We start from the raw sequence: 15,281 nt of genomic DNA on the forward strand, positions 1-15,281 counted from the left end.
AGGTTGCATCAAAGCCTGAGAAAGCTGGCAATATATTTCATGCTACTGCTCTATGTTGTTTTTATGTACAGGATAATATTCAGTCCCACATTACCATATTGAAGAATTTTCTGCAACCACCTAAGGCATACAAAAAGCCAAAACATAAAATAGCAGTTACACCGCACAGGTTGAATGAAGGGCCGGAAATTCAATAGCATAAAAATGCATTGCACATTCGCAAATGTTCCGCTTGGAAAGGCGGTTGCAGCGCATGGTGAAAATATCCCGGATTGAGCTTCGAAGCTGTGTGTTAGGCGCACACTGCCCGGCTGCGATCTGCTTGGGTTGTTGGCGTATACCGGCTAGGCAGAGGCTGCAGAAAGCACGTAGAGGCACCGTCAGGTCTTACAGCGCTCGGCAGCGTCAGTAAAATGGACATGCCTTCCATGGCGACGATTTTGGTAAGAACCTCTCTGCCCCTACTCAAAATGTTTGCGCTTAATTTATTCTACTGATGACCACAGGAATATATACTTTAAAGCAAATGAAGAAACGCCATAAAGGTGTGTGGGCAAGCGAAGAAGTAGGAGAGATTGTCGCGGGGCCGAACCCCGAAGGGGTCCAACTAAAACCGGTCAAGTTGGCGGATTTTAATTACCATCCTTACCAAAACCTTTATACTCCTCGTCATCATCATTCGCATCGTAGCTGTCACCGTGGTTACGCCGTGGTTTGGACGAAAGCCTGCCCCATTGCCTATTAATATCCCTTAACTTGTGCTCTCCAATAAATTTCTTTAAGAAAGATTTTTTATGCAATCCTTTGTATGGAGGCTTCTGCCTGCCGTTGTCATGATCTTGCATATTGTTCATACTCTATAATGAGTACGTTTCCCACTTTGCCAGTACGCTAACTTAGAAGCCCCGGAGAATTCAACCTGTCCTAAATCAACCTAAACTGGCGTCAACCCTGTGGCTTCCTTATTAAATGGCTTCTTTCTGTGTGTAAGAGTTAATTAAATCCTGCATCTCTCCATGGTCTCTTTGCACTTCTTAAGCTTCTCATCACTGAGAAATTACCGTACGCCGTACGTACCGGTCTTATGCCGCTCACTCATAGGCTATTAGTAGCTCACTACACATCTATCCAGAGTGCTTTCAGAACGATCCACTTACCACATAGGTATAAGCCTGAACGTTTTATCCTAGAAATAGTTCTTAAGGCATTTGCAATGATCGACATTGTTTTTCTCAGAGATTGTATCTAAATACCAGTGTGTCGAACCGAAAAAAATACCAGTTCAGTTAGTGTTCTGGTTCAGGCAAATTTATTTCTTTCCGGTTCAGTTCCGGTTCGACGAAATCACGTACCTAACCGGTTTTCGACTTCTTTTTATTAAATTTTACGAACAATCTTGCTTTTTGGGGAACTCAACTTCGCGTATCCTCCCAGGGCTCATTTCTGGGTAACCACATCCTGGTAAACATCTGTCGAAGGAATAGGACAATTTCATTTGCAGCCACAAGTAGGTCTTCGTGTTCACAAGTCAGCGGATGCCTTATTCAGTTTCCCAGCAGCTTTGGCAGTCTTCAACCTGCTCACAGCCACTGCAGGCTGATTTTCCGGGACACCCTTTTCCCACATTTCGGGTCCTTTTATTGGTCTTCGATGGAACATCCCAGAGTCTCATCTAAGCACTAGTTTCCAACCGACTTTTCGCCATTTACGTGTGCGCCTACACACAGGTTGGTTCAGCGACCGGGTCAAAAATTCCTAATGGTAGGTTTTTCGTGGAAATTACAAATTCTCTTAAACAGCAAGCTATAAAGTTCAGCGTACGTAAGAAATTATGAGAAAGATGCGAATTACATACGTGATTAACTCACACGGTCTAATGAACTTTTCAATTAGCGAAGTTTGGCGAGTATTGCCACTGGCGAGATTTGGCCACGGAGATAATGGGCGGTATAAGTTTTCAAAACCAAGAAAAAGGCACACTGTGAAGTCCTGCGGCCCGCCAAAATCAAGTAATTTTTTCCGCATGAAACCGAAACGCTCCGCACATGGTGCGCCAGAATCTAGTGCAAACCCAACCTCTGCTGATTGCGTTATGCAGTGCGTTTGGTGCCCAATTCGGAATGTCTCTGGTTATTTCCCAGGCTCGAGAGTTTCACCAAACACCTTAGACAACTGCTCGTGGTACCTATTCTTGGTAGGCGCAAGAAAGAGGCGAACCATCGTCCAATGCGCAGTCGTAAGTTTTGGGAGCCCTATCGAGAATTGCCGGAAGTTTCAAAGACGATAGTCTTTCTTGGGCAACTTAAACCCAGAAATTTTGGTCTGTCTGTATGTCTGTCTGTCCGTCTGTCTGTGACTTGATTAAGCCACCCGGCCAAAGTGAAACAATGCCTGCGCAATATTCTTATATAGTCACAGCCAAATCTACCCGTCCAAGTCCGGTGTAATGTTCATACTTGTCAACATTGTTGAAGAAGAACAAGACATCGCGCAAATATAAGACAACAAATTAATACAGAAGTGATATTTGCAGTGTTCCTTTATAAAAAATCGTACATGCTTGACTTTTCCGAAATTAAAAATTTTATCAACTGCAGAAAAAACATTCACTCCGCCGTCGCCTGCTGTCACCCGCGCCTCTATTGGTTCTGGCGCCATTTTAAGAAATCAACCGGCAACAGTTACGAATGGGTCCACTGATAGGTTCCACGTTCTGCATGCAACGCACGCGGAGTAGGGAAACGCGGTTCTATAAGCGTTGAAGAAGGGCGCCTCAATTCACGCGCGTCTTCGCCGTACGGCAGCGTTGGCATCGAGTCACCCGGTCTGGATCAGTCGAACGCGGGAAATTTAAAACGATTTAAGCAAACCTTTGGTGTTTTTTCCTTGGGAGGTGCGCGACGCAAGATGAACAACATGAGAGGGGAGAGGGAAAGCGAAGGGAGGCATTTACTTGGTAAAAGTCCATAAGACTGTCGTCTTTTGACGACATTTGCAACGAAAGTAGAAGATACGCGGCCATTTTTTCTTTTCTATCGACCACTTGTGGTACGGTTGCCAGGCGATCTAGATTTGAGGTGTCAACTTTTCTTCATTTATTTGCTAGGTTCATGCGATGTGTGTTTATAATTGCGGCCTTTTAGAAAGCACATCAGACAAAGGAAATATTCATTTGGGGTGTGAGCAGGGCTTTCGTGGCAGTGGTTACATGTTGTTACAGTTTTGTCGCTTTTAGCACCAGATTTACTAACGCGTGTACGTTTCTTTTAATTAAGGAGTTTGTTTTCGGGGTATGCGTGAGATATGGCTATATCGACCATGTCTTTTACCTCGTTTATTTGAGGATCCAGATTAGCGACGCCGAAGCGCTAATATTGTGAAAATGGCCCCGCCAGCTCAACTCCAGTACTCCTTTGCCTGGAAAGTAGACATTGAGCTGGCCTATGTGAGCGCGCAAAGTTACGCGCAGCTTCATCGATGCTGTATGCTGCCAAACATCCTGACAGTCTTGTGCCAGCTCGGCTGATGTACGTATCGATATTTATTAGGTTTATAACCACTGGATCAGTCCGTGCACAGAAAAGAATGCGGCCAAATGGTAGAACCCATGATTTCATCATCGATGTGCTGGCATACGCTGCTGTCAGTTCGGAAGCAAACGTCAGGGAAATTGCCAGTGCCATGGAGCCGGCTAAGCTTCAGCTTGGAGGTCCCTTTCAAGCCCCATATCACGTGTGCCGTCGCACAAAGGTGCGACCATGCACAGTTCCAAAATGGCTTAATTTTGGCGACTTACGCCTTTTGCAATGAAGATCCGGAATGTCTCAACAGACTGCCTTGGACTGACGAGGCCCAATTTAGCAGGGATGGAATATCACTTTGCACAACGCCCGTTATTGGTGCAATCAATCCTTGCTTCGAGAGCATGAGCAGCAGGTAAGGTGGTCAGCAAACGTATAGAGTCTGGAATTATAACGGCTGAATTTAGGTGCTTACTTCATCAACGGAAATCTTACAGAAGAGAAGCGCACAGAGTGCATCTTAAAAGGAACAAAAGGAAGGACAAAACGTCCTTTCTGTGTTTGCCTCAAGGTGACCGCTGGTCGCGCTATAGAAAGTGTGTTTTCAGTAAAACAAAGCCCCTGTACATTTTTCTTCACTGCCTTCTAAATTCATCGACGAGCCTTTTCCCAACAAGAAAACTGGGTGTTGTGGAACCACGTCATAGCCGTCTAGGTCAACCGATTTTTCCCTTGAACTTCTTTGCCTGACGAAATGTTAAAAATGAGGTTTCCTACACGGAACCAGCCAACCTCGAGATATGACACAACGTCGGAGAAGCTCCCTCGACAACATTCCCGGACAGATCCTGTTATCTGGTATGAACTCCATGACACAGAGCCTCCGCCCATGCGTCGCAGTGAACAGAAAGCAATTTGAGCACATCGTGTAAATATTCTCTGCTGTCGTCCAAAATGACCTTACTATGATGGTGGGCCCCAATACGTCTACAACCAAATGAAGCATTCAAATAAACCAGTTTTGTTCATTGCCGTTTCTTCGATGACTCAAAAGAGACAAACATAGTATGAAGTCGAGATTTCCTATTCCTACCGGATAACTTCTTACGTAAGGTCGGACGGTAGATCGTACGAAACAACGACGCGCTACAATGACAAAAAGTTGTAAGCTACGGATAGCTTTTTTATTTTTATTTTAGGTGTCAAGCCGATACCACGTAACAATAACTCCTGACAGTTGCATGTAACAATCCCGGCGCCGGAATACAAAACTCTGCCCTGTCCCAAAAGCACGCCTTTATTCTTTTACCGAAGCAAGCTTATTTGAAATGCAAAATAAAAAAGTGTTTGCGACGGTACGTGCACTAACAGAGCGCCAGGCCAGTGCCTAACAGCAGTTTAAAATGAGCAGCTGCGTAGTTTGCAATGACTAGCCTCTGCCTCCCGCCCCGTGCGTAAGCAAAAGATAACACCGGCTGCTTCCTACGCTGAACGTTGAGGATTTCTAGCTAGTGGTAATAACACGTGCATCTCATATTGGCCGCCGCAGTCATTTCATTACGTCCCCAATAGGTTTCTGAAGACTTCTCCCGCTCTTCCATCTCAGAATTTCGTTCTTGAGCGGAAAAAATGAAGGTTTGCTGGCACTGCACGGATTTAAACAACGACTTCTTTTTGTCTTGGAATTTGATATTAAATTGTTTTCTCAGGGGCTACAAAATCGCCATTGACAAGACAATACCACCAAACTTCGATGCTTAAGAAGTTTATTAGTTGAGTTTCATTTTCCAGATTACCAATTTGCATGCCATAAGTACGTTTTGGCTTCGGCTGCAGCTAGCAGATTTTCTTTTTTCTCGAAGACCCTTTGTTACGAATTTTCGAAAGTTTTCGCTGAAACACCCTATGCACCATACCCAACTCGATATGCTAATGAGTTCCGAGGCCTTCACAATGCCTCCAAGTCCAGCACGTCTTTTTTGGGACAACCACATCTGACGTGGCACCAACTTGAGTCAATTGAGAGCAGTCATCGGTTATTTGAAGCACGTGTTGCAAGGTTCGTAGGATTGCCTAACTGCAGATGTTTTTTTGCAGTAGGCGCCAATTCACTGCCTCCTCTTTTGTGAAATGTTTGCGGCAGTGGGAAAGAGATGCGACGAAACACTTTAGTTGTAGTAGGTCGTCATAAGTGAGCGGCACTCAAACTTCGATGTGGCCCCCTAGTAATGGCAGATCTAGGAGAGTCGTACCTCAGGAAGACGCACGCGGTCGTTCGTTCTTGTCCAGAGAGCTGTTTCTTATTGTCACTATAACTGATATCGAACGGAACTAACGCACGCGGTCGTTCGTTCCTGTCCAGAGAGCTGTTTTTTATTGTCACTATAACTGATATCGAACGGAACTAACGCACGCGGTCGTTCGTTCCTGCCCAGAAAGCTTTTTCCCGTTGTCAATATAACTGAGATCGGACGGAATTACCGGAATAGTCATTTTCGTAATCGTTATCAGGGTATCGTCATTTTTTGTGCATTAGTTTGTATGAGTCGCCGTTGAGGGAACTGTGAAAAGCTATTTGTCTGCCTAATACCCTGGTTAATTTTTCGGCTTTCGCTGTGGATGTGACCTTTAGCGCCACGCGTGTTTTCCTTGCTTACAGCAATCTTGTAGATTCCAGGTAACTGGTACTTTGTTGTCGCGTACTTTTGTGAATAACTCTTAATACTATGGCTTGACTCCTAGACTAGCTGGTTGGATCAGTGTACCGGTCGTTAATAAGGGAAGTGTCAGTGTCCTCACTGATGCAGGAAGGGAACTTTTTTTGATGATGATGATGAATGATTGTGCATGAAGTGAAATAAAAAAACGCTTCCCGCAGACGGAAAGCAATTTGGGTCCCTCGCGCTATGAAGCCGGCGTCTGTCCGATAGCGCCATTTTGACAGGATTGGAGCGGTTTGGAAAACTCACACGACAACCAAATAACCTGTCGCGAGCAGAATGGCGTTGCATTGAGTGCCTCCAGAGTAGCACATACACGCACTGTGTTATTGGCCAACTAAACAGTTCATCACGGGAATGCTTCGCATTCAACCATCGTCATCGCTAGAGGGAGACGTGCTTGATTTTTGGTATTTACACCCATTGAGTGTGAGAGAAGGTGTACGAATTTGCCGTTCCCTCTAGATCTATTTGGAGCGCGTATTTCGAGGTACATTTGATCCGTCCATTTTGCTTCGCTACACGTTTGGGAGCGTGTCACTTTTTTGTGACCGGTTATTTTATTTTGGCAGAATGTGCGCTCAAATACCTGCCTCCTATTCATGGTCAGCCTGAGTACGCCTGTCGTGGTTCACTGCCGGCGTATCTTGCCTGGTGCGCTGAACGGTTTTTGTTATTTCGCGAGCAAGCAACTTTCTCAAAAAGCTGCTCCCATTTTCGACTTCACCAAGGCCGGGACACCCATCGTGGGTTGATTAGCAGGGTCTGTGCGTTTGGTCATTAGGATAGGGTCACAACGACCTCAAGAAACATGCTGATTGTAGGCACGTCTAGGTTCTACCGCGGTCCGGGAACTGGTGCTGTATTTCGGGGGAAAAGCATCGAATATTATTAATTTGAGACCAACCAATGGTACACGGGGGAGAGAGTTTGCGCCATCCTCCGTGCACACAAATCGACAACCATACAGACAATTTCCAAGTGTGATTGCCAAGACAATTGCCAAGTGCCAAATCTTACCCCCATGCCTCGAAAAAATGAAACGTTCTTCTCCCGTGGCCATACTCTTGGACAAGGCTTGGTTGTGCGCCGGAGGGTCGAAGCTTTACCTATTTTCGCAGAGTTCTAACTTAATGTCTGATGTTCCCAGCGAATATTGTAACGTACGTGGATGTTCAGGCAACTGCGTTGGTTTTTTGTCAACAAAGTTTGTGATTCTTCGGCAGTGACAGCACGTTGTAGAAACGGGAAAGATTGTGTTTTTAGGCATAAGATAAGAATTCATTAACTTTTTTTGAAGAGAGTAGTGCGGTAGTCGTGGTCACAAGGAGCACGGTAAGTGAGTTCGTGTGCCTCTTTCATGGTGCGTAGTTGATCCGGCTGTCCTTGTGATGTTGTTAGCGTGGTGCATTATGGATGTGGAATTGCTCACCGAAGCGCTTCGTATTCAGCCTCCTAAAACTGTATAGTGTCCTCTATGAGTCTCTAATGATTTATGCTTTTATTTAGTACTTCCGCTATTCGGATCACCACGAGGATAGCTGGAACCTCCAGTTATTTTGTCATGTATGTTGGAGGGTCATGCAATCACAGAGATTGCCAGAGTAGTAAACTGCGAAAATTGCGGCCTGCTGCGTTCTCATAGTATCAAAAACAGTCGTATCCTGCAAACATCATGCAAACAGTGCAGTTAACTCATTGTGCTCTCGTGGGGGCGCCGAATTAGACATGTCTGGCCGAAGGGGGATTGCGGTAAGAAGTTCACTTTCTTGTCTTCTTGTCTGAATGTTTCGGTGTGTTCGACGAAGACTGTAGCCAAGCAAGTTGTGTTCCCACATTCGATCAAGTAAGCAACACATAAGAAGCTATGTAGACAGCGACATCAGTGGTGCAAAAATTAAAACAGATGGCTTCGCTGAGAAGAACCACGCTGTATCGTGCAGGGTGTTGAACCGGAACCGGAACCGAACCGAAAACCGGAACCGAACCCGAATTTTTGCCCGGAACCGGAACTGAACCGGAACAGTAAACTTTCCGCCATTTTGGAACTGAACCCAAACCGGAACGAATCAAAGGAACCGTTCCGAACCAGTTCCGGGGCCTCAAAAATATGATTTCTAGTTTTCCATTTCAGTGCCCTAGCTTTGCCACTCGCCAGACGGAACCATGAAATATTTTTTATAGTCTGCAGTTCCCAAGGCCCATCATGTTCTCTTCTTACTATTGAATGTAATTTAATTTAATGTAAAGTTGTCCTAATTTAATGTTGTTTAAAGTTGTCTTAATTTAATGTGAAGTTGTCCGTATATACTATCAGTTTGCGTTACGTACTGGCCATCTCTACCAATTGTCTTTTGCATTTAGCATAACCTAAGTTAGAACGCATATTCCGAGGCAACATATCATGGAATATTCTTCATGGTTTCTATCTGCATGGTATTTAAAATCGTCTAAAGTTTTTAATGTGTTGTTAATTCACATGCATCCATGTCCGCTTGTGAAGGCCTTCAGGGACACCATCAACAATAAATTCATATATTTCACTTATTTTAGTTTGAATGGGCAGTTATATACAAACAGCACTGAGACACAAACACTCGTAGTTCTCTAAATTAACGTCACTTCTTTTTGTATACAGTGCCGTTGTGTCGTTTGGTTACTGCTCTAAGAGAACATGAGATATAAAAAATGGGGATCCTAATTTCCCCTTTTAAAGTATATTTGATAGCATTTTCATGTTATCTTGAATCTGCTCAACCTTAAACTTTAAAGGCGGATGAATTAAAGTCGATTAATGCGGGTTAGCGGGTAGACTGGGGTGGATTAGTTAGGTGAGTGAATGAGCTAATGTGAATTAGTTGGACTGGTGGGATGAATAATTTGGATTACAGGAATTAGAGAGCCAGTTAAGGCAGATTAGACGGTGGGACCACACATGATATCATTGGGGTCCCTGGCATTTGGAAATTTCGCAGCATTCTTCTTCTCGACCAATCCCGAAATTTTGTCAAGCAACAGTAGCCGCAAAGTTATGTGACGACCACCTGAACGCTAAAAAGTTCATTCTTTATGCCCGTATTGCGCTGTTCTGTTGTTTCTATATTAAAAATTAACATCTCGCAATAAAGTTAATAACTACTTGCCTAATGCATATTCATCAAAGGGTTATCAAAACTTGTATTTATATGAGGTGAGACAGTTGGAAAGAAACTAAACTGAGAGAAAAAAAGGGAGGAACGATCAACTGGTTTGATGCAAGAGACACCCGATAGCATTCTTCAATACCTTCTCTTTCTTTGTGCTACCGTTCTGCAGCCTCCCACAGGTGTAGCATCTCAACCCCCGAACACAGCGCCCTTTAAGCTGACAAAGCGGCGCCAAAACTCTCATAACAGACTCTTAGCGGGCGTGGCCCAACTTTGCCAACAATCGATTGCATGTTACAATACTTCCAATGACCAATCAGAAACCACCAATGTGACAGTCACGATTGTATGGGCACCAGCTCGTACTGGCATCCCCGGCAAACAAGATCACCAACCTCGTGGCTCGAGATTTGACCCGCTTAGCCAGCGCTGATGAAGCCATGCCCGAGTGCATGCATCCTGCAGTCACTGACCGGGAAGTTACTCAGCACTATAGCCTCTTCCGTAGAACGTATTCCTCCCCGCACAAATCGCTACCGATTAACCAGGAAAGATTACTCCGTGCCCTGCGGGCATACACCTTCCCACGCACCACCAGACTCCACCTCTTTGACGGGACACAACTATCCATTTCGTCGCTTCTGTGGAGAGCCTGGGAACCTCATACACATAGTAGGCGGCTGCGACAAGTGTACCGTAGATCCACCCAACCTCCACGTTTCCACAGAGAGTTGGGAGACAGCCATGGCCAGCTCCGGCCTTCAAGATCAGTTGCTCTTGATGGAAACGGCTGTCGATTCGGTTCCCTCGAATGAGGACGCCTCTCTGAACCTTTGCCTAGATTTAATTAAACGTCATTTTCTCTTTCTCTGTCTCTACAAGTGATCATTACTGCTGCTTGTGACTTCACTTGGCTATCATCTTTCCTAGAGCCCAATCGCTGTCACCGGTCGCTGAAGGGCCATAGAAAGGTCCTATCTCCGGGTGTTCCCTATCCAATGCCATCCTATACACGCCGTCCAATGAGCCTTTATAGCCGTTCTTTCTTTCCAACAGCTCTTTTAGCAGATAAAAGATGAGCAGAAAGAAATTGCTCTAAATGCCACCTGCCACGCTTGGCAGTCGGAAATTAACGCCGACGCCGGACTGTTTTCTACTTCTAGCACTGCAAATCATTTCGTGTTAAAGCCAAAGCTCCGTTGAAACTTGGGGTAGATGAAAAGCGTAGCAGACCAACCGATTTATTTACAATGTATATTTGTTGCCTCATTATGCGAAAATAGGGGTGCGCGCGTGCGTGCGTGTGTAACATATGATCGATCAAAAAAAGATGGCGGGTGCGTACGTTCTCCTGCCCGCCAAAGAGACCGCCCGTTTGCCAGTAAACTACCTGCCCGCCTGCCCGCCTGCCTGCCTGCCTGCCAGGCAGAACATTCCGGTAACGATGCATGATTTGGGGACGTGGGGCGGCCCGTCACGAGCTGCCGGGGGGGGGGGGGTAGGAGAGACGCAAAATGCCCCACCACGGCGACACTCAAGGGTACCAAAAACGGTTGTGGACGGACGGGTCGTCTGCTTAGTAGGTCGAGGCAAAAGGCTGCCTGCACGGAGGCTGCCCATTACCAGAAGATACTGGTTAGGATGCACCGATGGGGGAGGCGCTGGAGGCACCGGGGCGCTGCCCGCTGGCCAGGAGGGTACATGTTCACCTTCGAAAAGACTGTGGCGAAGACGCATTATTTGGAGACGATGTGCGGCCAGTCAGCGGTCGGCGAAGGGAGTGGATCACAGGGCGGCACAGAGGGGCTATAAAGTGCAATGCGTTAGAGTGCAACCCTTAATCGCCCGATCCTGTGGTTTCGCGTAGCTTCTCAGCGTCGGCCTTGTTGTAACCGAGAGAACGAAGACGCCACCGAAGATAGAGCGAGCAGGAAAGCGGAGGGCGAAAGTATGGCGAAAGTGGGAAGGGAGGGCGAAATTTCCAGACCGCGCGAGACATGCTCCATGGCAGCAGCCCCATACGAGATAAAACAGAGTATACCGCATGCCGTCGTGCATTTGTTGAGGACGCGATCACTCAGCAGCTATGCGCCGTCGCCGAGAAGACTACAGTTCCGCTGCGCTCATTAGCGACTACCGTAATCGTCTGCCATATTTTTTTGTTTCCTCAGGAAAACTACTGTGGTGTATAAAATCGCAGTGGTATAAGCCAAGTATAAAATAAAATTAAATCATGAAAATGAACCAACTTAAATTAATAAAGGTAAACTTGCGGCCATAAAGAGTAATGCTTTCATATTCATACAAATAGGCAGCATTAAGTGTCCCAACGAACCTTTCGTTTAGCTTCAGGTATTGTTGTAATCGTTGACCTATCTGTCACGATTTGGCCCGCATTTGTTAACGTGGGAGGGCCGTAGTACCCTCCACCCGAGTGACGACCCGCAGCTTGCTGGTGGTGACGGTGACTGACCGCGAGCAGCTGTGCTCGTCGGTGTTTATTCGCCAGCCGTGCACAATTAATGTTTGACACCGAGCCTCGCAGGGCCACCGAACTTAGCGGCCAACGAAAATTGAGGAGGTGGCGGGGGCGCCAGAAACTCATTAAACTACCATAGAAAACGTTTTGCAGTAGCTTGTACAGTTAAAGGAGCTATTGAAGACTTTAGATAAACTCGCCGCGGTGGCTCAGTGGCTAAGGCGTTGCGCTGCTGAGCACACAGACGCGGGTTAGATTCCCGGCCGCGGCGGCCGCTTTTCTGATGGACGCAAAAAGCGAAAACGTCCGTGTGTGGGAGATTTCGGCGGACGTTAAAGATCCCCAGGTGGTCAAAATTAATCCGGAGCCCTCCAGTACGGTGCGGCTCATCGTCTGCGTTGGTGAGCGCGTTAAACCCAACAAGAAATAAATAAATAAATAAATAAATAAATAAATAAATAAATAAATAAATAAATAAATAAATAAATAAATAAATAAATAAATAAATAAGTAAAGAAACAAACAAACACTTTCGATAAACGCTTTCACTCTTCTGCGCATCTGGAAGCACTGCGACAACTATAGCAATTGCCAGCAAAGAGCAACAGTGCGTGATTTGCTCGTCGCGGTGGATGCAGCTTTCGTTTCTGCTTCGCTTTTGTGGCTTTCTTTTTAAAGTGGCTATGAAATGTGTTCTATTCTGCAACTTAAGAAAAGCCAGTGAATTGCCGCTACACCGCTGTAATGATGTCATTCAGCGGTCGAAGAACGCCAAGACCGGAAAGGAGAGAAAAATATTTTATCCATATTTCTAAGTTATCTGATGAGGAGAGAGCAGTAATTTTTGGCTGAGGCACTTTGCGACCCCCCTAATCTAAGTACAGGATGTGTTGGTTGACTACTTTCTGCAAGCATTTAGAAAAAAGTTGAAAGAAGTGTTGCAGGGTCGCTTCAGTTTGGCCAAGGCAAAATATTTGCACAAAGAAACATTCATTATGACTGTTTTCATGCCGCCTTGATAAGGAAACGAAAACGAATACAAAAAAAAATAACAGAAAAAAAACACGCCTGCTTTTTTTCTTCGAACCCGTTTGAACCCGTTTGAACCGGTTCGAACCGGTTCGAACCGGAACGGAATGGTGCTCTAGAACCGAACCCGAACCGAACCCAAAAGGCTGGAACCCGAACCCGAACCGAACCCGAAAAAAGTCCGGTTCGACACCCTGGTGTCGTGCGAATGCGGTGTACCTACATTGCTGCCTACAAGGCGTTTTCTAATGCAACATTGCACGTGTGGTTTAATCGCGGGGTTGTAACACATGGATTGCCTTCAGATTACGCACATAGCATTCATAGCCCAGACACTAATTTTATTGATCGACCCTCCAACAGCTTGCGCTCAAAGTGATTTTATCATTCTTTGGTTGTTTCACTCATGCTGAATTAGGCATCACGTTTTTAAAGCGTTTGGGATACACCTTTTCCGAACAAAATACCCGTGAATATGTCTCTCTGTAATGCAATACTAGCAGGTACCGTGGGGTATGTGTCACCATTTCATATGGAGGCGTTACGAGGTCAACCAATGATGGTGGAGGCTAGCTTTTATGAGCAATGCCAGTAGCCCGCGAGGGTAAGGCACTAAGGTAGCGAAGGTTCAGCTCGTATGATTCCATTCCTTATACGAGTCATCTTGAGCACCGGAAAAGTTGATGACTCATCCGAGGAAACAAGAAATAAATGCGCAATTTGTTGCAACGACCACTCATAAATTGATCCTACGAAGCAACCTTTTGTGGCATGAATATTTTCACGACGGCGTCAGGTGATAGTTTAATTAGAACAATTGCCTCCAGCTCAACTTAACTTGAGTACAATTAGAAAGTTTTTAAATGCTGTGGTTGGCGATGTAAAGCCTCAAACCATAACGCAGGCCTAGAAGCGTATGTAAGGACTAACGTCATGTAGCCTTTCCGTTGGGCCTGAAAACATCCTACACCGATTGTTTAGTGAGAGCTGCAGGATTACATTAAAACTGAACAATTGATTTTAGGCCAAATTTTGGGACGTTTAATTCCCGCACCGCCTGCTTGCTTTGCTAGTCATCCGTTTTAGCGCAAGTCAATAGTAAACTACGATATACGGGAGGCTAACAGAAGAAGCTTTAAAAACAGGGCTCACGAATCTGGCTTCAATAAACACGGCACAGTTAATTTTCGGCAACCCTGGCAGCACTCGGCCAATAGTTTTCTCGCACTAAACCTCTGAGGACTCCAAAACCGCTGAGCTAAAACACACCTACGTTGCCAAGCTGGTACAGATGGAATACAAGGAAGAAAATGTACGTGTGCTCGCCATAACATTGTAACAGCGTTTAGCAATAAGCAGTGTAAACACGCCGGAAGACTCGCAGGGAGTACACTTTGTCGCCCACCAAATTGCCATTTTCCCCGAGGATGTCCCTTTCGATTATATGAACGGACCTGCAAAGCAGAGATGTGACATCGCGTAGGAACAACAACAATCCTCAAAAAAGCGCGCGCGGAGAAATTGTTCCATTCAACGCCCGTATAATACCTGTTGCTGCCGCAAACCTTAGACCAGCCATTCCCTACCCCCCGATATCCTGGCCTTCTCACGATGGCGAGACGTCGTGTTCGGATTCACATTGTGTCTGGGTATCTTCAGTGGAGGTTGCGGGCAATAAAGCGTGGTCTAGTTGAAGCTTCAGATGAAATCACTCGCAGTAAAAGCAATAGCGATATCACATGGCACAATGCATTTACTGTGCACCACATAAATAAGTGCCTGCAGTAACGCGATAATTGCGGAACGGGTAAACCCGACCTTTTTTTGGAAACGTAATTGCCAATTGCTTACCGCGTCAAGATACCAGCAAGCGACGTCGGTAATGCTTCTGGATAAAAATGTAGGGTAATTTTACTCCTCGTCAGTCGGTCCCTCGGAACGTTTGTTTTTTCTTCTGACTCTCTGTTTGTCGCTGGGGCGAATCAGCAAGAAAGGCTATTAGGGTATCTGCTCCTTAGTGTGTCGTTGAATCAGAGTCACTTTAACTGACCATTTCTGATTTTCGACCAGTGCCCCAATCTTGCTTCACCATGGGGTCACAGAAGGTCACGTGGTTTATAGGCGACACATCAACCACTCGACCTATCACGCACAAATTGCGAATAGCCCACCGGTAATCAAGTGAGGACCGAAAAGGGGGAATATTTGGTACCGTTTCCGCGGGGTTAATAACGCGACAGGGAAAAAAGGGAGCTACAAAGGCATAGGAAATAAGTGAATTGAGGAGAGGCATGAGGAAAGTACGCGCAAAATATTCGTATGTTTCGTGTGTCTGGGGAAAGGATAGAAACAATCGGGCACATCGTGTGAGAATTCAACTGTATTC

The 15,281-nt window shown here is 45.7% G+C and overlaps 1 protein-coding gene across 1 annotated transcript in view; it reads left to right on the plus strand.

Annotated features, from left to right (window-relative positions):
• The first annotated feature begins 280 nt into the window (after positions 1 to 280).
• LOC144142169 (arylsulfatase I-like) overlaps positions 281 to 15,281 on the plus strand; it is a 52,104-nt gene continuing 37,103 nt past the window's right edge. Inside the window, exon 1 of the mRNA XM_077673552.1 lies at positions 281 to 443. Coding sequence (XP_077529678.1) covers positions 414 to 443 — 30 coding nt within the window. The 5' untranslated portion in view covers positions 281 to 413. The remainder of the gene's footprint in view (positions 444 to 15,281) is intronic.

This window comes from Haemaphysalis longicornis, unplaced genomic scaffold, assembly GCF_048455015.1.
Source record: "Haemaphysalis longicornis isolate Haplotype H1 unplaced genomic scaffold, Haemaphysalis longicornis Haplotype H1 scaffold_6, whole genome shotgun sequence".
In the NCBI taxonomy this organism is placed as follows: domain Eukaryota; kingdom Metazoa; phylum Arthropoda; class Arachnida; order Ixodida; family Ixodidae; genus Haemaphysalis; species Haemaphysalis longicornis.